The following is a 27,351-nucleotide window of genomic DNA, read 5'->3' on the forward strand; positions in this document are numbered from 1 at the left end:
CTGAATGTTCATTGGAAGGACTGATCTTGAAGCTGAAGCTTTAATACTTTCGCCACCCGATGCAAAGGGCCAACTCATTAGAAAAAATCCTGATGCTTGGAAAGATTGAAAGCAAAAGGAGAAGAGGGCAGCAGAGAATGAGTGGTAAGATAGCATCATTGACTCAATGGATATGAATTGAGCAAACTCCTGGAGATAGTGCCAGACAGAGGAGTTTGGTGTGCTGCCGTCCATGGGGTCATAAAGAGTCAGACATGATTTAGTGACTGAACAAACCAGACATCTCACAGCATTTAGAAATTTTTTAGTTTTATGAAAATAGCAATAAAATGCTAGTCTCAGTTGATGGTTGCTTTTAAAGATGCAAGATATTTTTCAGGTGTGAGAGTATACAATTGTTTCAGTGGAAAAGTAAGTAAAAACTCTAGGAAGCACCACTTAAAAGTTTATTGATTTTTCAGCTGCATTTTATCATCAGTCTCCTTTTTCTACGTTTTAGAACAATCCCTGCAAGGCATTCTGAAAATCTCTTATGTGATAAGAGATGTCATTTAATACAACTTTCTCCAGAGAAGGACATGTCAACCCACTCCAGTATTCTTGCCAAGAGAATCCCATGGACAGAGGAGCCTGGTGGGCTGCTGTCCATGGGGTCACACAGAGTTGGACATGACTGAAGCGACTTAGCATGCATGCATGCATTGGAGAAGGAAATGGCAACGCACTCCAGTATCCTTGCCTGGAGAATCCCAGGGATGGAGGAGCCTGGTGGGCTGCCGTCTGCGGGGTGGCACAGAGTCGGACACGACTGAAGCGAATTAGCAGCAGCAGCAATACAACTTTCTGCACCTGAGGCAGAGTGACTGTGCGTCTCTAATAACGAGAAATATTAGTTTTGAATTCCTGGAAATGTATTGGGGTTCATAAAGTATGGAAAGCAGATGTATCACTGAACTTAGACCTTGCACAGTGGAAAACTGGAAGCATGATAGTTTTGGCATTCCATTTTGTCCAAGGTACAGATATCATGCTTTACTATACACTGTATTTTCTTGATCTCAGCAATACGAGCATGTCTGTCCTTCATCACCCCTAGAAGGGAGTCCTGGGAAATAATGATTAGATTATTTTATGTATATTTTCAAAAGTAAATTGATTAATGACTGATAATTTTATAATGTTTGCATTGGCAGTTTTAACTTTTTTAAGATTTTTCTTAAATACCCAAATGTACACATTTAAAAAGACTGTTACAAGAGCCATGTGGAGGTTGTGTTGATAAGTGTGTTTTAAGATTTTTTGTTCTTTGTATTTATTTATGTGGTCTTGCGCTTGTGGCATTTTAGTTTCTGAACAGGTATCAAACCTGCTGTGCCCCTCCCTCCCTTGTAAATCTTAGCCAACAGCAGACAAACCAGACTTCTGTGGACAAAGTCTGCTTGGTGGTTTTTTCAAGGTGTGGTTTTCTGTAACGGAAGCATCTCTTTTGAAATTATAAAGAAGGATTGCTCTTTTTTTTTCTAATTCCAAAACAACAAATAAGTATGCAGCCATAAAATTGTGTCAGGCATTTCCCTAGAACAAATATCATTATCAATTTAATTAACAAGGTATATCAAAAGGTATTTACACTCAACCAGTAGGAAAAATGGAAAATTTTTAGTCATTCTCGCATCAACACTTTATGCCAAGGTTAGAAACTGATCCCAAGAATTCCAACAAAGGAATTACCAGAGACCCAATCACCTCTGGGAATGGAAAACACATCTCATATATCACATTCTGGTATATATATCCTCTTTATTGGGTTTGTATTTTTTTTTACAACATTTCCCTAGCATGATATTTTAGTAGCTGCTGGGTTCATTTGGAAGCTCGTAAAGCAACAATGTCGATTAAATGGATTAAGATCACTCTCCCCCTGGCTCTCAGGGATGAGTTTGGTATATGAATGGAATCCAGATATAGAAATGGTGGAATCCAGGAAAAATGAGAGTTGCTGAGAAAGAAAATTGTGAAGAAAAAAGCCAACTTTGAACAACTGGACTTGTGATTTTGCTACAAAAATTTTTATTGGAAAATTTGAACAGCTATCAAAAAACATATATAATACAGATTCACCTTTGGGGTTCTGTAGACATTGACTGGTATCAGCATTAACTATCTAAGATTTTCCTTTTAACTATAGCAACAGACACTACTATTCGGCAAGATTTTTAACCTATATTTGCGTAAGCCCATCTTCAGTGAAGTTCTCAGAATAATATTTTAAATGAATAATATAAACAGTACACTAGTTTTCTACTGTTGCCATAGCAACTTACCACAAACTTAGTGTCTTACACCGCTCAAAAGCACACGTTTATTATCCAAAAGGTCTGAAGATCACAGTCTGATAGAAGTGTCACTGGGCTAAAATTAAGTTGTTGACAGGACTGAGTTCCCTTTGTGGAGGATCTAGGGGAGAATCTGCTTCCCTTGTCTTTTCCAGTTTCTAGAGGCCACCCACATTCCTTGGCTCATGGCTCCCTTTTCTCATCTTCAAAATCTGCAAGGCAAATCAAGTTCTTTCACACCGCCCTTTCTCATCACAACCGGGAAAGGTTCTCTGCTTTTAAAGAATGCATGTGAGTAAACTGAGCCCACGAAGAAAACCCAGGACCCTCCCACTACCTCAAGGCCCTTAAACTTAATCACATCTGCAAAGTCACTTTTGCCCTGTAAGGTAACATGTTCACCTGTTCTGGGGATTAGGGCTTGGGTATCTTTGGAAACCATTATTCTATCTAATTAAGATTATGGATAAGATAATTGTATGAAAATCAGTAATAAAAATATATTAAAAAGCCAAACTTGTGCTATAATAATGTATAGTTAATAATGATATTTAGAGCAGGTCTAATAAAGTCCATAAATTTAAAATACTGGTGAGCATAAATGATTTTTCAGTATACCAATAACAACTGCAATGACTGTGATTAGGTATGAATATATCTAATTTTTGTTGGTAACAGAGTCACTGAAAATGCTCATATTACTGCTTTTTGTTGTTAATATTTATAATTATAGGGAATGGCAAATTTCACCTAGAGGTTAAACAGTAAATAAGGTTTTTTTTCCTCATCCAAGAGACCCCTTCCTCTCTCATTAATCTGACATTTTATCATACATTCTTTAAGATCTAGATGTCTTTCTTGTTTATGTTTCTGACCACCCTGATGAGCTTGGATCTCTGCTGTAACTGTTCAGTCACTAAGTCATGTCTGACTTACCCATGAACTGCAGCACTCCAGGCTTCCCTGACTTTTACTATCTCCTGGAGTTGGTTCCAAATTCAGGCTTAAACTGAAGAAAGTAGAAATAACCACTAGACCATTCAGGTATGACCTAAATCAAATCCCTTATGACTATACTGTGGAAGTGAGAAATAGATTTAAGGGCCTAGATCTGATAGAGAGCCTGATGAATTACGGACAGAGGTTAGTAACATTGTACAGGAGACAGGGATCAAGACCATCCCCATGGAAAAGAAATGCAAAAAAGCAAAACGGTTATCTGAGGAGGCCTTACAAATATCTGTGAAAAGAAGACAAGCTAAAAGCAAAGGAGAAAAGGAAAGATATTCCCATTTGAATGCAGAGTTCCAAAGAATAGCCAAGAGAGATAAGAAAGCCTTTCTCAGCGATCAGTGTAAAGAAATAGAGGAAAACAACAGAATGGGAAAGACTAGAGATCTATTCAAGAAAATTAGAGATACCAAGGGAACATTTCACGCAAAGATGGGTTCAATAAAGGACAGAAATGGTAAGAACCTAACAGAAGCAGAAGATATTAAGAAGAGGTGCCAAGAATACACAGAAGAACTGTACAAAAAAAGATCTTCATGACCCAGATAACCATGATGGTGCGATCACTCACCTAGAGCCAGACATCCTGGAATGTGAAGTCAACTGGGCCTTGGAAAGTATCCCTAAGAACAAAACTAGTGGAGGTGATGGAATTCCAGTTGAGCTATTTCAAATCCTGAAAGATGATGCTATGAATATAGCACTCATATGCCACTCAGTATGCCAGCAAATTTGGAAAACTGAACAGTGGCCACAGGACTGGAAATGGTCAGTTTTCATTCCAATCCCTAGGAAAAGCAATCCCAAAGAATGATCAAACCAACACACAATTGAACTCATCTCACACGCGAGTAGAGTAATGCACAAAATTCTCCAAGCCCGGCTTCAGCAATACGTGAACCGTGAACTTCCAGATGTTCAAGCTGGTTTTAGAAAAGGCAGAGGATCCAGAGATCAAATTGCCAACATCTGGTGGATCATTGAAAAAGCAAGAGAGTTCCAGAAAAACATCTATTTCTGCTTTATTGACTATGCCAAAGCCTTTGACTGTGTGGATCACAATAAACTGTGGGAAATTCTGAAGGAGATGGGAATACCAGACCACCTGACCTGCCTCTTGAGAAACCTATATGCAGGTCAGGAAGCAACAGTTAGAACCGGACATGGAACAACAGACTGGTTCCAAATAGGACAAGGAGTACGTCAAGGCTGTATATTGTCACCCTGCTCATTTAAATTATATGCAGAGTACATCATGAGAAACGCTGGGCTGGAAGAAGCACAAGCTGGAATCAAGATTGCTGGGAGAAATATCAATAACCTCAGATACGCAGATGACACCACCCTTATGGCAGAAAGTGAAGAGGAACTAAAAAGCCTCTTGATGAAAGTGAAAGAGGAGAGTGAAAAAGTTGGCTTAAAGCTTAACATTCAGAAAACTAAGATCATGGCATCTGGTCCCATCACTTAATTGCACATAGATGGGGAGACAGTGGAAACAGTGTCAGACTTTAATTTTGTGGGCTCCAAAATCACTGCAGATGGTGACTGCAGCCATGAAATTAAAAGACGCTTGCTCCTTGGAAGGAAAGTTATGATCAACATAGATAGCATATTAAAAAGCAGAGACATTACTTTGCCAACAAAGGTCCGTCTGGTCAAGGATATGGTTTTTCCAGTGGTCATGTGTGGATGTGAGAGTTGGACTGTGAAGAAAGCTGAGCGCCGAAAAATTGATGCTTTTGAACTGTGGTGTTGGAGAAGACTCTTGAGAGTTCCTTGGACTGCAAGGAGATCTAACCAGTCCATCCTAAAGGAGATCACTCCTGGGTGTTCATTGGAAGGACTGATATTGAAGCTGAAACTCCAGTACTTTGGCCACCTCATGCGAAGAGTTGACTCATTGGAAAAGACCCTGATGGTGGGAAGGATGAGAAGGGGACGACAGAGGATGAGATGGCTGGAAGGCATCACTGACTCGATGGACATGGGTTTGAGTAAAGTCCGGGAGTTTGTGATGGACAGGGAGGCCTGGTGTTCTGCGATTCATGGGGTCGCAAAGAGTTGGACACGACTGAGCGACTGAACTGAACTGAACTGGGGTTGGCTCAAACTCGTGTGCATTGAGTCAGTGATGCTATCCGACCATCTCATCCTCTGTTGCTCCCTTCTCCTGCTGACCCCAATCTTTCGCAGCATCATGTCTTTTCCAATGAGTCAGCTCTTTGCATCACGTGGTCAAAGTATTGGAGCTTCAGCATTAGCCCTTCCAATGAATATTCAGGGTTGATTTCCTTTAGGATTGACTGGTTTGATCTCCCCTCTGTCCAAGGAATTCTCCAGGCAAGAATACTGGAGTGGAAACCATTCCCTTCTCCAGGGGATCTTCCTGACCCAGGGTCTCCTGCATTGCAGGCAGATTCTTTACCATCTGAGCCACCTGGGAAGCCTTGGATCTCTGGAAATAGAAGTAATACACTTTTTTTTTCCTGAGAGGAATTTTGAGAACTTTAAAAGTAGTCCCACATGCAGCAACAAACACTCAGAGCAGCCAAAAATAAATATTTTTTAAAAAGAAAGTGAATCGTATCAAACACATGCCTAATAAGATTCTTTCCTTCTTGTCAAAAGACTCGTTTGGATTGACACACTATTTCTAAACCTAGTCAAATTATTTCACATGTAGATGAAAGAGGGACTTGTTGGTGAGGTCATTTGAAACTTTTTTATGAAAGCATTTTTGTGAATTTTTCAATAATTTTCTCAAGAAAATTGCAGCGTCCTAATGACAAGCATTTGTCAAACAGTGATTGACTAATCAATTAATAATTCACACTGGATTTACATATATATATATTTTGGTGAAAATGACAAAAGAGTGTGCTTGGTAAGTTGAGTTTTTTTTTTTTTAACTAGTCCTCAGAACTTGATATATTATATGAAAATATTCATGGTCTGTGAGCTAGAGTTTCTTCTTTCTTTTTTAAGCAGGTTTGTGATCCTGAGCAAGTAAACATATCTCTCCTGGGGTCTCACATCCATCTTTAGTAAAATGGGAAGATTGGATTAGTTCACCTCTAGGGGGCCTACCATCTTTAATAATTTGTAAATCAAAAGTTTACATCACTTTCATCAGCATTACTAAAATTTTATACACTACATTAGGACTGGATTCAAGTTCCTAAGATTATTAAGCTTCCTCAAGAAGTGTTAGAATTGAAATGCCTAATACTGAGATGTTGGGCTGAAAAAGATGGGCTTCACTGGTGTTCCAGTGATTAAAGAATCTGCCTGCCAACACAGGGGATACCAGTTGGATCTCTGCTTGGGAAGATCCCACATGCTGTGAGGCAACTAAACCTGAACCCACAGCTACTGAGCCAGCAGCAATTACTGAAGCCGATGCACCTACAGTCTGTACTCTGCAACAGGAGAAGCCACCAGCCCACCACCGCAACTAGAGAGTAGACCCCACTCCCTGCAATTAGAGAAAGCCCGCACGCAGACACTCAGAGCAGCCACAAATAAATATTTTTTAAAAAGAAACTGAACAGTATCAAACACATGCCTAATAAGATTCATTTCTTCTTGTCAAAAGACTCATTCGGATTGACACACTATTTCCCAATCTAGCCAAATTCTTTCACATGTAGATGAAAGCGGGACTCGTTGGTGAGGTCCTTGGAAACTTTTTTATGAAAGCATTTTTGTGAACTTTTCAACAGTTTTCTTAAGACAACAGTAGCATCCTAATGACTTAAGCATTTGTCAAACAAACGGCCATGGCAACAAAACGGCCAGTGATCCTCTGCGCAGGACTTCAGCAACATTTCATGTCAATTGTTGGGTCTTACAAGAGCTACACCCTTACTTTTGCCTTTTAAAGTTTTGGGTAGAATAGCCCACTCCTTAAGCTTTTTCCCATTTCCCTCCTCCACTTTATTCTCCTTCTAGCCCTGTCTGGCCCTTTCTGTTCTGCTTGGCAAACCCTTCTCTCACTTTGATCTCTAAGTGTCTGAGAGACAGACAGTGTCTGGATTAGGGCAGGGTGTGTGAGGGTCATAAACAGAGCTAGAGCTTACAATGCTGGGATTTACAAGTAGGTACATATCCAGCTTCAGAAAGAATACAAATACAAAGATTTCTATTTGAAATTACTTTTCCATCTTTAAGACACTGTTATCTATCTCACAGGAATCAAGTGACTACACTTACCCTGTTAGGCAGTTTCTCCGTATGAGTTACACGTGGCTATTAATATTTTGCTATAATTGAAAAAAGTTATCATGTATTTCCCCACTTGGATGCTTCCCTTTTATCTTAATTACTCACTTTATTTTCTCTACTGGAATAAGGTCACCACCCAATGAAATGTCAGCTCCAGCTCCCTCAGTCTGGAGGAAAAAAATTAAGTTCAATAGCAATTCATGAATGTTTTCTTTCTGGCATTTTAAACTATGCTTCTAATTATCTTTATTTGGGCACATCTGCATCACTAAGTAGATTTTGAGCCTCTAGGGTTCTGGGATTCTGAGACTTCTAAAGAAACTTTGTGCCTCTGATTACACAACTTAGCACCTTGCAACTTCTTAAGCAAAGCTGAAGACGCTCCAATACTTTGGCCACCTGATGCTAAGAACTGACTCATTGGAAAAGGTCCTGATGATGGGAAAGATTGAAGACAGGAGGAGAAGTGGATGACAGAGGATGAGACAGTTGGATGCCATCACCGACTCAATGGACCTGAGTTTGAGCAGGCTCCGGGAGTTGCTGATAGACAGGGAAGCCTGGAGTGCTGCAGTGCATGAGGTTGCAAAGAGTCGGACATGAAAGATTGACCGAACTGAATTGAGAAAGAGATTGTTGAACTGCAAGAGACTGGAAACCTGCAATATCTGTTCTTCAGCTCAAACAACGTTCATCAGAAATGTTTGGATTGTCTTTTTCAGTCCATTTTGAGGTGAAATAACTACCCTCTAGGGTAGGAACAAAAACTCATCTCCAGTCTTAGCAGATGAGGATAATTTTAACAGAAAAATTATAATGATTTTCTTTGCTTTCTAGATCCACATAATTCCAAAACTAATTTTCGAAAGGATTACTGTCATTCAATAAACAATCTCACTTGTTTTCTAACATTGTCTTGAAACACTGTTTATAAAGATTCCTTGACTTTCTATTTTCAAGTCTGTCAACCAAATAATTTGGAAAAAATGTATTCTGAATCACTATAGTAGAAACTCTCAGATTAATTATGTATACATATGTAATATATGTAATTTATATAAACATAACTACATATTACATAAATTGCTGTTGTTTCGTCACTAAGTCTCATCTGACTCTTTGTGACCCCATGGACTGTAGCCTCCCCAGCTCCTTTCTCCATGGAATTTCCCAGAAGAGAATACTGGAGTGGATTGCCATTTCCTTCTCCAGAGGATCTTTTCGACCCAGGGATCAAACCTGAGTCTCTAGCATTGGCAGGTGGATTCTTTACCACTAAGTAACCAGGGAAGCCAGCCTTCAGTGTCTCAAGAAAATATTAAAAAAATTATATATATATATATATGTATGTATGTATACCCATTTGTAAATAACATAACGCACCATATATTTCCCTTTAAATTCAGCATCAAAGAAGGCAGACACATTGCTTGCAATCTTGACACTTGTAGAAACAAAATCTCCAATTATGAGAAAAAGAGTCAGAAATTCATTCCCATATCATCCTATGTAAGTCACTCCAAAAGAAGAAAAGCAAACAGAACCCACTGCAGAAAGAAAAAAGATACATTGATTTTATTCAGGGTCATAGACCAATTTTAAGGGTCATATTTTCTTATTATTCCATCAATTAACAAGAGGGAATTAAAATCTCCAATTGTAATTTTGAATGTTTATTTCTCCTTGAAATTATTAGTTTTTGCTTCATTATTTTGAAGATCTATTATGTCCTCTTGATTGACCACTTTTTCATCGTCCCTGTTAATATTCTTCATCAGGTTTTTGCTCACTGGCAATCTTTGCAATGGCAGCAGCAAATTCCCTGCCCAGAGGAACAACAATATTCCAGTAAATCCCCCGACCCCCCCTTCCCCCTGGCTTGTAGATAGCTGCCTTTTCATTGTGCCCTCACATAGCTTCTTCTCTGTGTGTGAAAGTGAAAGTTGCTCAGTCAAGTATATAGTCCAAGGAATTCTCCAGGCCATAATACTGAAGTGGGTAGCCTTTCCCTTCACCAGGGGGTCTTCCCAACCCAGGGTTCAAACCCAGGTCTCCCGCATTGCAGGCAGATTCTTTATCAGCTGAGCCACAGGGGCTGCATAGAGAGAATTCTGGTGTCTCTTTTCTCTAAGAACACCAACCCTGTGAACCTAGGACTCCACCCTTAGGGCTTCATTTAACTTTAATTACCTCCCCAAAGGTCATATCTTCAAATATAGTCACATTAGGAGACAGGGCTTCATCCTGTGAAGTTTTAGTCGGGGTGGGGGAGAACTGTTCAGTCCATTGCCAACAAAGGTCCGTCTAGTCAAAGCTATGCTTTTTCCAGTAGTCATGAATAGATGTGAAAGTTGGACTGTAAAGACATCTGAACACCGAAGAATTGATGCCTTTGAACTGTGGTGTTGGAGAAGACTCTTGAGAGCCCCTTGAACTGCAAGGAGATCCAACCGGTCTATCCTAAAGGAAATCAGTCCTGAATATTCATTGGAAGAACTGATATTGAAGCTGAAACTCTAATACTTGGGCCACCTGATCCGAAGAACTGACTCATTAGAAAAGATCCTGCTGCTGGGAAAGATTGAAGGCAAGAGGAGAAGGGGATGACAGAGGATGAGAAGGTTGGATGGCATCACTGACTTGATGGATGTGAGTTTGAGTAAGCTCTGGGAGTTGGTGATGGACAGGGAAGCCTGGTGTGCTGCAGTACATGGGGCAAAGAGCTGGACACGACTGAGTGACTGAACTGAACTGAACTGAACATCTTCCCACATGTGCAATTTCACATTTGTTATTTTTGGTGTTGATAGGCCATCTGCCATGGCAACACTAAATTACTCAAATTCCCTGAATTTCTAACATTTTTTCCTCCATGCTGTTGTTCATATTTTAGTTTTGCTAAGTTCTTCTTGCTTCTCTATCTGGCAAACCTGCAGGTCAATCTCTTTTCTGAGGACTTTTCTTTCTTCAAGAAGAATGAGTGTAGTCTCATACATAACCTTCAATATAGCATTATAACATTAAACTTTAATTGATGAGAGATGCTCAATACATATTAATATTTTTGAACAATGAATGATACTAACATTTTTACAAGATCTCTCAATATTGCTGAACTATTGAAACCTGGAGGGGGCAGGGGGAGGTTCTGGGATGGATTTCTTTATTCTACAGTTACTACTCTAGTAGGCAAGACTCCAGCCTCCATGACCTTCTGTGAGTTCCAAAGGGTGGATTCGAACAGTTGCTAATAAAATGAGGAGTACACAAGAAACCATCTGAGGCAAGATGGTGCATCAAGATTAGGAGACTGATCATCACAGCCCTGCACAACCTACTCTTGTCAGCAACCCCATCTTTGAACTATTGTTATAAAATTCCTCATCAAATCCTCCCCGATTAGACACATTAAATTATCAAGGCAAGAACCTGCTTTCCCCCTTCACCTGGCAATAAAGCAATAAAGCTATCCTTTTCTACTTCACCCAAAGTTCTGTCTCTGAGATTCAGTTCAGCTCCAGTGCAGAGAGGCTGAGATTTCAGCGTCAATATGAAGATAGTTCTCTAGAAAGTTGTATTCAGGGATTATTGTTATGCAATCGAGTCTTTCCTCCCAACTTTAAGGGATTACCTAAAGTAAGGGATAGGTGTTCCTGTCTCAGACTTTCAGGCAGAAATTTAATTTGAAAAACAACTGATAATAAACATTAATTTTATTTTGAAGTCCATATATTTGAAATCTGTATAAGTGATGGCTCCATAATTAGGAAAAATATTTTGTTTAAAATTTAAGAAAAACTGGTAAGTCTGGAAAACCCAGGACTCCCTAAGTGATGTGAGACTCTCTCCAGGATGACATATAAATTCATCACACCAGTCATCAAATCTGTCTGTTTTCTCCCTGGACTCAAAGTCCGTTTGTTTTCAGGCCATGGGCTCACCCACAGTTACTAATAATTGGAACATATTGTCCAGATAATAGAAAAGTCTAGTTGCTACGCTTCCCACTAATAAAAGGAATTGTCCAGTGAACTTGAGAACATCTCACTTTTCTCATAATAATTTAACTGATCCTGTACCTATATGGGTGATAATATCATTGTCTGAAATAGGCAGTCTGAGCTTAGAAAATTTCAATTTTAAAGACTATACTTTCAGGGATCATTTCTATAGTTTGTTACTAGAGAAGTTTCTCTGATCGTGTAGAGCACCCGAAACCATGAGGAAGAGATGCAGTGTTCTCTCCTGAGCGTGAAGCCGGTCTTTGGTGTTGCTTTTGCAGCTGCCATTGGCCATTGATGATCGTTCTTTTCTTCTCTTCCTTTGGAAGAGTAAGAGGGAGAGAACACCATCTGAGTGGTCTTGTAAAAAAAAAAAAAAAGAAAATTTCAATTTTAGTATATGTGCTGCCGAAGCGAGCACAAGTCTGAGCTTAGAAAATTTCAATACTAGCTGTGTGTGTGTGTGTGTGTGTGTGTGTGAGCTTAGTCACACACTCTCTGCAGCCCCATAGACTGTAGACTGCCAGGCTCCCCTGTTTACGGAATTTTCCAGGCGAGAATATTGGAGTGGGTTACTATTTCCTACTCCAGGGTATCTTCCCGACTCAGGGACTGAACCTGCGACTCTTATGTCTCCTGCATTGGCAGGTGGGTTCTTTACCACTAGCGCCACCTGGGAGGCAAATTTATTATCCTGTGGTTGTTTTCTTATTTGTAAAACAGGGACTCACCTCTCAGGATCACTGGCAAGATTAAATGAATACATGTAAAATACTCAAATCAGGGCCTAGCATTTATTAAATACTCAAATGTTAGTTATTATATTCACTATTATTAAAGTGTCACTTGGTTGAAATTAGTCCTCCGTAAGAATACTCTATTAAATGAGCTGTTAAGTCTCAGAATCCAACACAGACATCAAAGATTACAACCAACCAGGTATGCTTACCCTCCTTATGAAGGATGCCTTAAAGTTTTGTGATCTAAGAAAAAACTTCTCTACTGCTGAAGGTTTAAGTATGATCCAAACTAGGTATCTGATTCAATTGCTTAGGAACATAAAATGAGTCAAGTTAAAAAAAAAATGGGAATGGGGAAGAGAGAAAGCTCCGAGTCACTGTTCAATACTCAGTTATTGTAGTTGCAGATGTTAACGCTGCTATGAGGATTTAAATTTCTTTAGAAAGGATAGTATATAACCTTTTCTGAACCAACACACAGCAACATCAGATTTCTAGAAGTCATATATAAATAAATTATATCAACACTAGACCTGCAACCAGGGTCTTTGACTTGGTGTAATCTTGAAGCCTGCAAATTTCCCTGACCATAGACTTGGGAACCATTCTTGGCTTCTAGCTCCAGTTCAGCACTGATTTGAAGAGATGTCTGTGACAATCAATGTAGACAGAGCTTATCATGTTTTTCCTTCCTCCTCTGTCCTGTATCGACAAAACAATGTTATCAAATAGTTTTACTTGGGATGGTCACAAGAACTTGGGAACACTGCACTTCAGCCTTAAATGTCAGCAGATTTCGGCCACTTTCCCCACTGCTATTGACGACGACTCCCTCCCTCCAAGCACTTAAGTTAAAATCTTGCAATCAACCTTCACTCCTTCTATGCCTATGTGTCAGATCCACTTTACCAGAAATACTGTGGCTCTCCTTTAAAAAAAATAGCCAGAAACCTATTACATCCTATAAGCTCCACTTCTATCCTTGATCTAAGTGATTGTGACATCACCTTAATTATTAAAATACTCATTGATCTATGGCTGTGCTGGGTTAGTTGTGGTGTCGGGGCTACTTTTGGCTGCCCTGCATGGGCTTACCGTGGTGGCTTTTGCTGTTGTGGAGCACGGGCTCTAGAGCAGGGCTCAGTAGTTGGTGTACCGTCTTAGCTGCCCGTGGCATGTGGAATCTTCCCAGACCAGGGATTGAACCCGTGTCTCCTGCACTAGTAGGCACAGTCTTAACTGCTGGACCTCCAGGAAGTCCCACAATACTTTTAACTCATCTTGCAGCTTCCACCCTTGTCCACATTATGGTCTTTGTCTCAACACAGTTGACAATATGATCCTTTTTAAAAGTCTTACCAGGCTACTCTTCTGTCCAAATCCTTTGGCTCCGTGTCTTGCTCAGAGGAAAAGCCAAGTCTTTCATAAAAATCCTGTGTGATCCTGAGCTTCTCACTCCTTCAGCAGCCTTCCTCACTTTTCTTCTCTTCTTTTGTGACCTCCCTGTGCCACGAATGCTCTTCGTTTCCTTTTTCACTCAACGGTCACCTCAGTGAGGCTTATCCTATTGTGCACAGGCCCACACACACACCCAAGCATTTCCCATTCCATACTCTGGTGTTCTCTAGAGGATTTATCACTAATATGGAAGTTCCTAAAATGTGATTCCAGAACTTTCAAATTCCTGTTGTGATGCTGATGGGGTCCAGTGACCACACTTTAGAGGAATCTTCCTCCTAGGCTCAATCTTTCTGATGGGAGTAGGGGTAAATTACTAAAACTTGAGGGGCCACCAGATTACCTAAAGGGTTTCTTTCAAATGTGACTAGTTGAATAGAATATATGATATTCTTTTTTTTAAATAAGTGTATCTATTTCCTCCCTATTAGAATAAAACTCTGAGGCAGGGATTTTTTTTTTTTTTTCTGCTGTTTCCTCATGCAAAGAACAATACCAGGCACATAGTCACTGCTCAATAAATACATGCTGATTGACCAAATGAAAATTACTTAACCCTTGTGATATGTCAGAAAATTTCTTTCTTCTGTCAGATTTTATATGCAGAATCACAAAGTTAAAAAACCTTTATAGTTCAATCTCTTCCTGCAAGAAAGCATTTTAAAGTAATGGGCTGCAGAGACAACTGGGATTTCTTGATATTCAGGAAATTAATTATCAATTTATATTATCATTGCAGCATTAATGTTAATAACAATAAACATTTATGGAATGCTTGTATTTGCTATTTCATGTGCAGTATTTCACTTTTCATTGAACTCTAAGGTGGCTAGTGGTGTCACCTCCATTTTACAGACAGGAGTTGCTATGACAAAGCCCTCTTCTCTCTGGTTTTCATAGCATCTTCTCTTCTCCATGTGCTCTCCCAACTGGGAGCAATAGGTTGGGTGTGAAATGGGAGGTGACAGTTTTCTTCCCAGTGGCCAGACATGTTAGAATCTGAACTAAAATTTGCTGAGCTATAGTTTACATTTACTGTTTATAACATGAAAGATCATCCAAGTCATTTTTCTATTTCAATAAAGTTCCACAGAGCTATATCAGAACCCTGGAACTGCAGATGCAAATGTTGAACTCTACAAATGTTGTAAGAACTTAGCTGTGAAAGATATGAAAATAGTTTTCAGGAAGCTTGTTTTTGGGGGACTTGTTTTTATAATAATTTAGAACCATTTATTCTGCATATTCATTCTATCAAACTCTACACAATAGCACTACACTTATGCAAAGAAAAACAAAAAGACATTATGAGTTAACGATTCATTTTCTTTTAAATAAACTGTTAGAACAGGGGTCAGCAAACTTTTCCATAAAGGAGCAAGTAGTACCTATTTTAGACTGGCAGGCTGTATAATTCTGTAGTCATGGAAAGCAACCACGCACAGAACATAAATAGATATAATTCAGTTTCAATAAAACTTTATTTATACAAGTGGCCAGCCCATAGACCACAGTTTGCTGACCCCTATGTTAAAAGATTCCAAATATTAGTGTAATGAATGAAATACACCAGATAAATTTCAGGTACATCTGCCAAATTTCTCTCATTTTAAAAACTGTGACTTTAAAAAAGAGACAATTTCAGCATGCAAAAATGGTATCTGGCTCTGCAATAAGTCAAACTAGTTAAAAGAAACCTTGTATTTATTTTTTACACAGCACAAATGCAGGTGACACAGTAAGTTCATAATTCCCCACAAAAAACTTATAAACTTAACAACTGAGAATCACGTTCTTATAATCGGCATCATTCATAGCTATACACTCTATGGAATCCATTCCATAGCAGCAGAGAACCTTAACTCAAAAGCACCGAGTTTCCAGGCATTACTACAAATATCTTGTTTTCATTCTCTAATACATGCAGTCAAACTGCCTAGGAAGCAAATACCAATTCACCTTAAGTGTCAGCAGGTAAGGGAAAACAGTTGAGCAACCAACATTATTCTTACGTCTAGAACTGATGCTACCTCTTTACTTCATTATTTTTTCATGAACATTTTACTTTTTAGTGTAGCTACATTTGAGTATAAACTGAAATTTGAATATAATCTCTTTCAGATTCAGCTAACAGTTTAGAACATTCATATCTGTTTAATTAATCCTGAGAAAACAGAAATATGATCTCTAATCTAGAATATTCTGGCAGTCTTTATTAAAAGTTAAGTTCAGAATTTTATAGCAAAGTGATTATGGTCTGTTTGTTCAAATTATAGATTATAAGATTCCTTCATTTATTTAGATTAAGATACAAAGCTAATTCCCAATACATTTTATAGAAGTGTTTTCATTTCTTGAACAAGCAGGGTTCAGTGGGCATTTTAGGACCTTGCTCACATTAGGGAGCTATATACTCAGAGACTACTGGGTCCACTAAATGGACAATGAAAACTGGATGAGGCTGCTGATGAATACTTCAATAGGAATCTGATACACAGACACAGATTTCATTGTTACAGTCAATGGAACTGAAATCTTCCTTAAAACTGTGCTCCTGATAGGCTGAAGATAGAGTAGTGGACTGTTAGTTCTTTAAGCCAAAAATGCATGGATGTTGTACAAAGGCTTCATTCTCTGCCTGTAGTCAGTAACTTGAGGGCCTTCTGCAGATTCTGCACTGCAGTGCTGACATCTTCATACTGCAAAGCGCTGCCAGCATACTTGCAGTACTTCTGAGCCCTAGCAAAGTCCTCTGGTGTTAGTCGGATATCTCCTAAGAGAAAAACAGAGTAATGAAAACATTTATAAAGAATATAAAAAGTGTTATTTAGGTTAGGTAAATGCTTATACTCAAGATTACGGAAAATGTTTAAGTTTATATAAAAATATGAAGGTCTTTCTCCAACCCCTAGTTGTATCTGAATAAATTTTCTTTATGCTTTTAAATTTAATTATTAATATAAACTATACATATGCCAGTGCATAATGACTTCTATGAGATTTTCTTTCCAGAAGTCATCAACTGGAAGTCTTTATATATTGGCAAATTAACTGCAAAAAATTATATTCATATTCTGTACAAAATAAGGAAAGTAGCTTTGGTATTTATGTCAGAATTGCTGAGACTCTCTTTTTATGGAACAACACACACAGTCTAAGACATTCAAACCTCATTTGAACTAGAATATACATATAAATAAAAAATTATGTAACAAACTTTATGCAAATATTACATACATTATCTAAATTTTTTAAGCATGTGAAGGGTTAAGGATTAACTGAAACATATCATTAAACTACACAATCAAACCTAAACAATCCTTATTAGTTCTTTGTTTAAAATTGATTCTCACCAAGCTTTCTATCTAGATACACATATGTTTAAAAAGGATAGACCCAGCCAAATAACTTGGGTAAAAAAAAAAAAAAATACTGAAAATATTTAATCTAAGATTTAGATTTGAATATATAGTTCTAAAAGTGAAATTAAAAATTGACTTTGTGTCTTTGGAAATAAATATCATTTTCTTTATAGAAATTTTAATGAGGACCCTAAGAACTGATCAGAAGGCTGGGGGTACACAATACAATGAAAAGATAATATATTTTGATTCCCTTTCTAAATGAACATATATAAATATAATTGCTTTTCTCTTAGTTGCCTTTAATTTTGCCAGAAAATAAAGCATAAAATGAAAACTTTGACATTTGAAGTCCTACTTCAAAGTATGTAGCAATTCCAGGTACTCTGATACTAAATTCTTATCCAAATTAATATTTTCTAAAATTTTCAAAGTAGAATGCTGAAGTAATGTATCCTAAAGTTTCTAACCCAGTTGTCAGGCACTCGTAAGTGCTGAATAACTTCAATGAATGGCTATAAAAAAGCCATATTTACTTTAAAATTATTAGGAAATAATTTAAAAAAATATTAAGTTCACACAGAATTAAGCATTAAATTTAAGATTTAAAATAATGTAAATTTAAAACATTTAAATTTAAAATTTAAAATAATGTACTTATACAAAGCCTCCAAATACTTGTTGAGTATTAAAGATTACAATCATAGTTGGTCCTCACTGTTGTGAATCACAGATGATTGTTGTTCAGTCGCTAAGTCATGTCTGACTCTGCAACTCCATGAACTGCAACATGCCAGGCTTCCTGTCCTTCAATACCTTCGGCAGTTTGCTCAGACTCATGTCCATTGAGTCAATGATGCAACCCATCTCATCCTCTGTCCCCGGCTTCTCTTCCTGCCCTCCATCTTTCCCAGCATTAGGGTCTTTTTCAATGAATCAGCTCTTCACATCACGTGGCCATAATATTGGCACTTTAACTTCAGTCCTTCCAATGAATAATCAGGATTGATTTCCTTTAGGACTGACTGGTTTGATCTCCTTGAAGTCCAATGGACTCTCAGGAGTCTTCCCCAGCACAACAATTGGAAAGCACTAATTCTTTGGAGATCAGCCTCTTCTATGATCCAACTCTCACATCTGTACCTCAAAATCACTGTAGATAGGGACTGCAGCCATAAAGCTAAAAAATGCTTGCTCCTTGGAAGCAAAGTTATGACCAACCTAGACAGTGTATTAAAAAAGCAGAGACAAAAAAAAAAAAAAAAAAAAAGGGAGAGCCATCATTTTGTGAACAAAGGTCCATATAGACAAAACTATGGTTTTTCCATTAGTCATGTATGGTCCATAAAGGCCGAGTGCTGAAGAACTGATGCTTTCAAATTGTGGTGCTAGAGAAGACTCTTGAGCATCCCTTGGACTGCAAGGAGATCAAACCAGTCAATTCTAAAGGAAATCAACTCTGAATATTCACTGGAAGGACTGACGCTATAGGTGATGCTCCAATCCTTTGGTCACCCGATGAGAAGAGCTGACTCACTGGAAAGGACCTTGATGCTGGGAAAGATTGAAGGCAAAGGAGAAGGGGTTGGCAGAGGAAGAGATGGTCAGATATCATCACCGACAAATAGACATGCTTTTGAGCAAACTCTGGGAGACAGTGAAGGACAGGGAAACCTGGCGTGCTGCAGTCCATGGGGTTGAAAAAGAGTCCAACATGACTTAACGACTGAACAATAGTCCTCTGTCAAAATCAGATAAATCAACCTTGGAAAGGCATAGTTTTATCAATTAGGTATACAGGGATTTCTCTTTAAACTAAATAATGATTTTGCTTTCTCTAGGCTATTTCCCTAACTCCAAAAGATAATAATCTTATACCACTGTTCCTTGATTTATAAGTTTTTCAGATCAGTTCAGTCACTCAGTTGTGTCTGACTCTTTGAAACCCCATGGACTGCAGCACACCAGGCTTCCCTGTCCATCATCAACTCCTGGAACTTGGTCAAACTCATGTCCACTGAGTTGGTGATGCCATCCAACCATCTCCTCCTCTGTCCTCCCTTTCTCCTCCAGACTTCTATCTTTCCCAACATCAAGGTCTTTTCCTGATGCAGTTTTTAGCATCAGGTGGCCAAAGTACTGGAACTTCAGCATCAGTCCTTCCAATGAATATACAGGACTGATTCCCTTTAGGATGGACTGGTTTGATCTCCTTGCAATCCAAGGGACTCTCAAGAGTCTTCTCCAAAACCACAATTCAAAAGCACCAATTCTTCGACGCTCAGCTTTCTTTACAGTCCAACTCTCACATCCATACATGACTACTGGAAAAACCATAGCTTTGGCTAGACAGACCTTTGTTGGCAAAGTAATGTCTCTGCTTTTTAATAAGCTGTCTAGGTTGGTCACAGCTTTTCTTCCAAGGGGAAAGCGTCTTTTAATTTCATGGCTACAGTCACCATTTGCAGTGATTTTTTGAAGCCTAAGAAAATAAAGTCTCTCACTGTTTCCATTGTTTCCCCAACTATTTGCCATGAAGTGATGGGATCAGATGCCATGATCTTAGTTTTTTGAATGTTGAGTATTAAGCCAGCTTTTTCACTCTGCTCTTTCACTTTCATCAAAAGGCTCTTTAGTTCCTCTTTGCATTTTGTCATAAGGTTGGTGTCATCTGCATATCTGAAGTTATTGATATTTCTGTAGGCAATCTTGATTCCAGCCTGAGCTTCATCCATCCTGGCATATCCCATGATGTACTCTGAATGTAAGTTATATAAACAGAGTGACAACATACAGCCTTGATGTATTCCTTTGCCAATTTGGAACTAGTCTGTTGTTCCATGTCCAGTTCTTCCTATTGCTTCTTGATCTTTGTACAGATTTCTCAGGAGGCAGGTAAGGCGGTCTGCTATTCCCATCTTTTGAAGAATTTTCCACAGTTTGTTGTGATTCACACAGTCAAAGGCTTTGGTAGTCAATGAAGCAGTAGATTTTTTCTGGAATTCTCTTGCTTTTTCTATGATCCAGGGGATGTTGATTTCTGGTTCCTCTGCCTTTTCTAAATCCAGCTTGAACATCTGGAAGTTCTTGGTTCATAAACTGTTGAAACCTAGCTTGGAGAATTTAGAGCATTACCTTGCTAGCGTGTGAGATGAGTGCAATTGTGCGGTAGTTTGAGCATTCTTTGGTATTGCCTTTCTTTGGGATTAGAATGAAAACTGACTTTTTCCACTCCTGAGGCCAGTGCTGATTTTTCCAAATTTGCTGGCATACTGAGTGCAGCACTTTTATGGCATCATCCTTTAGGATTTGAAATAGCTCGACTGGAATTCCGTCACTTCCACAAGCTTTGTTTGTAGTGATGCTTCCTAAGGCCCACTTGACTTCACATTCCAGGATCTAGCTCCTGGTGAGTGATCACACCATTGTGGTTATCTGGGCCATGAAGATCTTTTTTTTGCATAGTTCTTTCATGTATTCTTGTCACCTCTTCTTAATATCTTCTGCTTCTGTTAGGGCCACACCGTTGCTGCCCTTCATTGTGCCCATCTTTGCATGAAATGTTCCCTGGGTATCTTTACTTTTCTTGAAGAGATCTCTAGTCTTTCCCATCCTATTGTTTTCTTTTTATTGATCACTTAGGAAGGTTTTCTTATCTCTCCTTGGTATTCTTTGGAACTCTGCATTCAGATGCGTATATTCCTTTTCTCCTTTGCCTTTCACTTCTTTTCTTTTCTCAGCTATTTGTAAGGCCTCCTTTCTGCTATAAAAGGTAAAGTATTTAGCCACTTACACGCTTTCCTTCTTTCTTACCCTGTCTCCTCCTAAATTTATTATTTTTTTTCAAATTGCTTAGTTGCTTACTTCTGTCTTCTCATTCTATCAACTCTAGAAAAAAATTTTCAACATTTCACTTTTGGACACTCCCCCTAAATAGAACCTTCTTTTATTCCACCTTTCAACCTCTTGAAATACCTCTCTACCTTCAACTTGTCAGTGTTGATTTATATTCTGTCCTGAATAAAATACTGTTTGTGATAAGCCTATGCCATTTCAAGGAGAATGTTCTTTGTGTCCAAGTCAAACAAAATCCCTTTTCTTATATTTCATAATTCTATTACTGTTCAAAATCATGGCATATTTCAGTTTGCTTCTTACTTGAAATTTCTTGTACAATTTAAACTGTTTTGTTGGATATTTTCATTCTTCTTGGCAGACAAAATCTATGGCTTCTTATCCATTTCTTTCACATTCTACAGTTTTTTATTGTATATATTGCATGGAATCCACTTCAGTTTTCTTAAAGGAGGGGTGCTTTGGTTTTCTGTTCTAATTTTAGAGCAACTGTTTTTCAAGCCTATGGGAAAGTTGTCAATGGAATTTTTCCTGTTAGGTGACATAAGATTAATTCCACCATTTCTGACATCTCATATTTCTTCTCTTGATGGAGTATATCCTCTGGTTACTTCTTTAGAAATTGCATGTGGTAGGTGAAACTTCAGAACCCTTACATATTTAACAATATTTATTCTGCATTCATACCTGACAGTTTGATTGGGTAAGATGGCAGACTTAGCATATGTAATTTTTTCTTCTGAAACCATATTAAAATGATAAGGTAAAAAACAAAAGGAGATAAATTCTAAAATTGAAGGAAAAGCAGAGAAGTCAAACAGTGTAAAAACTGGAACAGGTAACTGACAAGAGATTTAAAGAAATTTCTATAAAACTAGAAATTAAGTGGAGGTATGCCATTAGATGGGCTTCCTTGATGGTTCAGACAGTAAAAATTCTGACTGCAATGCAGAAGACTTGGGTTTGATCCTTATGTCAGGAAGATCTCCTGGAGAAGGGAATGACAACCCATTCCAGTATCCTCGCCTAGAGAATTCCATGGTGGGCTACAGCCCATGGAGTTGCAAAGAGTCATACACGACTGAGAGGCTAACACACATGCTGTTAGATAAGAGTGGAAAAACATTCCAGCTCAAAGTATGTTTATAGGAGGCCTTTATGTGGAGCTCACCTAGAGAAACTTCAGAGATGGCCTAGCTGTACGAGGAATGGGGTTAGGGGTCTGTACTCCATCCGTCTAACAGCCCCACTCTATCACCCTCTGCACATATGCACATCCTCAGCCCTACTGCATTCCCATCTCTCACATGACACCCCAGGTTAAAAAGACAGAGAATGTCTCTCTAAAATCATGGAATTAACCTCCTGCGGACTGACAAGGTATGTGTGGTACACCCCTTGCCATTACCCTCCAAGAAAAAAATCTCCTCATCCATGGCTGAGATGCAGGAGGAAGCTGAATAGCCTGTTTTCACAAGGGAGAACAGAAAAATCAAGTGGGAAAACAGACCTGCAGACATAACATCAGGGGAAATTCAATAACAGCTACTGAAAGTAACCAATCAAGGTCTTCACCTTACATATAAAAGGACTAATCTCATCAGACATATGAAGAAAATTCTGAAAAAGACTAAATTAAACAAACAGAACAACCAAGTTGTTCTGTTTCTTTCCAGAAAAGCTAAAAAGACTGGAATTAACAAATTAATCACTTAGCCTATGAACCAATCAATCAAAATAATCCTCAGAGACTTCTATCTTCAACCATGGTTAGTTTCTCTCTTCTTAGATAATCTACTAACTCAGTACAGGTAAAGAAGATTGTAATCATGGGGCTTCTCTGGTGGCTCATTGGTAAAGAATCTGCCTGACAATGCAAGAAGATTGTAATCAAATCACGAGGTAATCTTGAACTAAACTAACAGAGGCTTCCATGATAGCTTTGGTTACATGTTTGTACCACTATATCCAGCAGTACATAAAAAAAGGAATTGTTTAAAAAAAAGGGGGGGGAATGTCTTTGGGTTTAAATATTTTTGATCTAAGAAATAATCTTGGTTTATTGGAGAATTTGGTGAATAAAGGCATTTAAAGAAGTGTGTTTCAAATTACCTAGATATTCAAATACAGGCATCCCAAGATAAAAGCACAGAACAATGCCCCCAAATAGGAGATACACTATACTTCATAAAACAGCTGACTTACCCTGGGAAACTGTACTGAAGAGTGCAGGATCAATGGCCGGAATAGTCTGTGGAGTAGGCTGGATAGTGTTACTTGTTACACCTGCAAGTCAGAAAACCACAAATGAGTACAGAAGTGTTACACTCTCAATCCTCTTAATTATATACTAGGAAAGCACTCAGAGGATCATGGAAGAATCTCATTACTTCACTTAACTACTTTCCTGAAATCTCAATGAACTATAATTTGAAATACATCTTATTTGATGTTGGAGGCTAGTATAGGAAATATGCAGAAAAATATATTTTGAGTATTTACACAGATGTGTTATTAGGCAATATATATTCTTATAATATATTTTGCATTTTTGATCACATCTACTACTTCAAGGTGCTTCTCAATAAAGCTTACCATATTCTCTGTAGAAGTAACAGATTCCCTTCCTAGCTTTTAATATAATTAAGTAATTTTGAGGACAAGATAGGATATAATTATGATTTAGTTTAACTTATGGAATGAGTCCCATTTCATCTCTGTCAATGAAATTTACAAATTATATATTCCAATTTTCCAGTTTATGTTTTTAAGATAATATTTTACACACCCAAGAAGCAATTAGTTATGACTTCCTATTAGAACCTGTCATGAAGATCATATTCAGTGGATAACTAGTATTCCTGATTAATGCTAAGTAATATACTAAAGACTATTAATCATCTAAAAAATTAACATAAACTGTTGAAACTTCCAAAGAGTTTCAATTAACAAAAATTATTCAATTAACAAGATGTTTCAATCAACAAGAAAGCAAATGAAGAAGAAAAGCTGATTACTCTCAATCAACAGACTCAAATGGAAAACAGGATTGTTCTGCCCCAAGCTGAGGTTCAATCTGAACAGGCAATGTGTAGTAGGGGGCCTCCTAGGTGGCTCAGTAGTAAGGAATCTGACTGCCAAGCAGCAGATGAGAGTTTGATCTCTGGGTTGGGAAGATCCCCCGGAGAAGGCAATGACAACCCATTCCAATATTCTTGCCTGGAAAATTCCATGGACAGAGGAGCCTGGCTTGCTACAGCCCATGGGGTTGCAAACAGTCAGACTATAACTTAGTGACTAAATAGCAGTAGTGTAAAGTAGGAAAGACACTAGGACAAGAAGAAAGTAACAGAAGAGAGAGGGGAAACAAATTGGGAAGTTTATAGTGGCAATGAGAGTTCTAGAGCTATGGCTTGACTTAAGTTCTCAAATATATCCTGCAGGTATGAATTTTACTTGAAGGACTTATTGACTTTGAAGGACCTTATTATTTCCCACCCAAAGGAAAAACAGCTTAAATATATACTATTTTATATCATTCAATTTTGTTTTGGCAAACTAGTTTCACTTTCACAGCCTTGGTGCTATTTTTATTAAGTCATATAAATCTTCCTTTTTAACTAAAAATGGAACAAAAATTTCCAAAGTCCAAAGGGGTATGGATGAAAAGTCAAGTACAAATTTTAAATAGCCAAAAAAACAAAAACAAAAACAAAAACCCAAGAAACAACAACCCTAAAAAGGGTGGAAAAAAGTGAAAAGTTTACCTCTCATTCTATACCACTTGAGGACTATCACTAGTTTCTAGGGCACCCTTCTATTCACATAAAAATGTGTGTGTTTTCAGACCAGTGTATGCATGTCTAATAAAGAAAGGTACTCTGCTAAGAAATCTGTGTTCTTGCCTAAATCAAAATCTTCTGGTCAAACTCCTCACTCTGTGGGGAAGGCATACTTCAGCATATGTGTTATTAGTACATTAATATTTTGCTAATGGTACTATGTCTGCATACTGCACTATTCTGTGCATTTTTCACTTAATATGCCTTAACAATAATTACAGATTAAAATATATAAATCTGCCTTGTTCTTTTTAATGGGTATATATAGTAGTGTTCCATTACATACGTGAACACAAATTTTATAATGCTATCCATCACTGAGGACATTTAGTTTGTTTCCAATCTTCTGCTATAGCTAATACTAGCAAACAATCTTATACAGTGTATACATATATATGTATCAATTAATTTATGGGAAAAATTATATAACTGCAAAGTCAAGAGACATACAAATTTAAATTGACCAATTCAATGACTATGTTTTGCTCGATTTTAAAAAATGCTAACGAAATATGCATGTGTGTGTGTGGTTAGTAGCTCGGTCCTGTCCAACTCTTTTCAGCCCCAGGGACTATAGTCCACCAGGTTCCTCTGTCCTTGGAATTTTCCAGGCAAGAATACTGGAGTGGGTTGCCATTTCCCCCTCCATGGGATCTTTCTGACCCAGGGATCAAACCCACATCTCCTGGGTCTCCTGCAGTGGCAGGCTGATTCTTTACCACTGTGCCACCTGGGAAGGCTCTAACAAAATGTATTAAGTTATAAACATATGACATAATTCTCCCATAAAACTTGAACTTTCAAAGGCAAATAATTACACAATATAATTTTTTTTAAAAAAAACTTAGAATGCAAGATTCGACAGGGCTCTTTAGAAATTACCTAGTGAAGTCCAGGTAGTTGAGGCAGCTGAGCATAAAAACAGGTTGGTGACTACAAATATTTTTCACACAGATCTTTTTAGGAAAAAAAGGGTACGTTGACAACTCTTCACAGATAATCTGGATATCAATGTCATTTTTTACTAAGTAATTTGTGTTTCTGAGTACATTAAAATCCTCCTGACAAACCCCTTTCTCTATGGAGAAGGCAAGGTTTCCTTGGTCAGCATCCTGCACTAATTTTTAAATGCTTCCTTGCACATCTCCAGATGATTAAGTAGGCAATATTACTTAACAAGAACAAAAGAGAATTTACAGAGATAATCTATTATGTATTATGTGTGTGTGTGTTAGTCGCTTCAGTCATATCTGATTCTGTGATTCCATGGACTGTAGACTGCCAGGCTCGTCTGTCCATGGGATTCTCCAGGTAAGAATACCGGAGTGGGTTGCCACTTCCTCCTCCAGGGGATGTTCCCGACACTGGGATCGAAACTGCGTCTCTTATGTCTCCTGCATTGGCAGGTGGGTTTTATACCACTAGCGTCACCTGGGAAGACCATTATGTATTATAATAAAATTTTATTTGAGTGATACTGAAAAAAGAAAAACCCACAAATAGTCTGCATTTATTAAGAACTCTGATCAGAGTCATTCAACCAAGGCTTGAATTGACAATATAGGCTGCTCAGCAAGTCTCGTGCAGCAGTGAGAAGACACGGCTTCTCATCTGTCTCCATGTACAGGGACCAAGGCCTAAGTCCTTGGCAACTACCATGACACATTCCTGTGGCGGCCTCAACCAGTTAAAGCAGTAAGAATGGTTTTTAGTTTACGTTAATTTATCTTTTTAAAATGCCCTAAGCTACTTATTTTTCCTTCTTACCTCAATTTGTAAAGGTTTCAATTGTTATTTTGCAAGTGGGTTGTAGCCCATTTTACTACAATATGTTGGAATGATGTCACCATAAAACAATCCTGGGGAAGGCAGAAGTGTGTTGGAAATTTCTATCACTTAACAAAAAAGAAATGTTAACAAGTAACTTCTGGCTAATTTTTTTTAGCAGATGGTTTTTATATAGCCTATCTGATGAGATTATATACACTCAAAAATTAAATACTTTATGACTTCTAATTAAGTACTAAATTGTTCTCCTGACTGTATGCGGTGGGAATTCTAGAAAAGGAGAAATGAGTGTTGGTAAGAAAACTCGAGATGATGATGCAAGAAGTATAATTAAACAGAACCCTGAATGGCAGTAACATTTGAAGAGGCAGTGAAAGAGAAAGACATGATAACTACGAGGAACACTGTAAGCAAACATAGGAACACTGGGTTGAGTAAATTTCAGAATAATCATGGAAAATAGTGCTGACAGAAACAGTCAGGCCAGAATACAAAACACTTTGAAGGCTGGATAGCAGAGCTCAAATGCAGTCCTTCTGTCACTTAACAATAATAAAAGAGCAAAGTTTTTGATCTAGACATGAGGTGAGCTGCCTTTATAATTAAGAGGTTTGCATTAATTCTAAACTAATTTTTCATCTATTTAGATTTACTACTGAGATGTTCTTCCTCAATATTTACAGACTGTAGAAAGCATGTTTTAAGAGAAGGAAACAGTGGTAGGCTGTATG

At 38.0% G+C, this 27,351-nt stretch overlaps 1 protein-coding gene and 1 non-coding gene across 4 annotated transcripts in view; one reads left to right on the forward strand and one right to left on the reverse strand.

Annotated features, from left to right (window-relative positions):
- The first annotated feature begins 11,716 nt into the window (after positions 1–11,716).
- On the forward strand, positions 11,717–11,935 carry LOC136165554 (small nucleolar RNA U3). Its single transcript, XR_010662577.1, has one exon. It is a non-coding gene; the product is annotated as a small nucleolar RNA U3 (small nucleolar RNA).
- Positions 11,936–15,459: 3,524 nt separating this feature from the next.
- The window catches only part of VTA1 (vesicle trafficking 1), a 68,302-nt gene continuing 56,410 nt past the window's right edge, over positions 15,460–27,351 (reverse strand). For all 3 annotated transcript variants that reach the window (XM_065931252.1, XM_065931251.1, XM_065931253.1), the window contains 2 exons: positions 23,196–23,276; positions 15,460–16,546 (listed from right to left, as the gene is read on the reverse strand). In XM_065931252.1, the coding sequence (XP_065787324.1) occupies positions 16,401–16,546; positions 23,196–23,276 (227 nt within the window). In that variant the 3' untranslated portion in view covers positions 15,460–16,400. The remainder of the gene's footprint in view (positions 16,547–23,195; positions 23,277–27,351) is intronic.

Source organism: Muntiacus reevesi, chromosome 3 (assembly GCF_963930625.1).
Source record: "Muntiacus reevesi chromosome 3, mMunRee1.1, whole genome shotgun sequence".
NCBI classification, from domain to species: domain Eukaryota; kingdom Metazoa; phylum Chordata; class Mammalia; order Artiodactyla; family Cervidae; genus Muntiacus; species Muntiacus reevesi.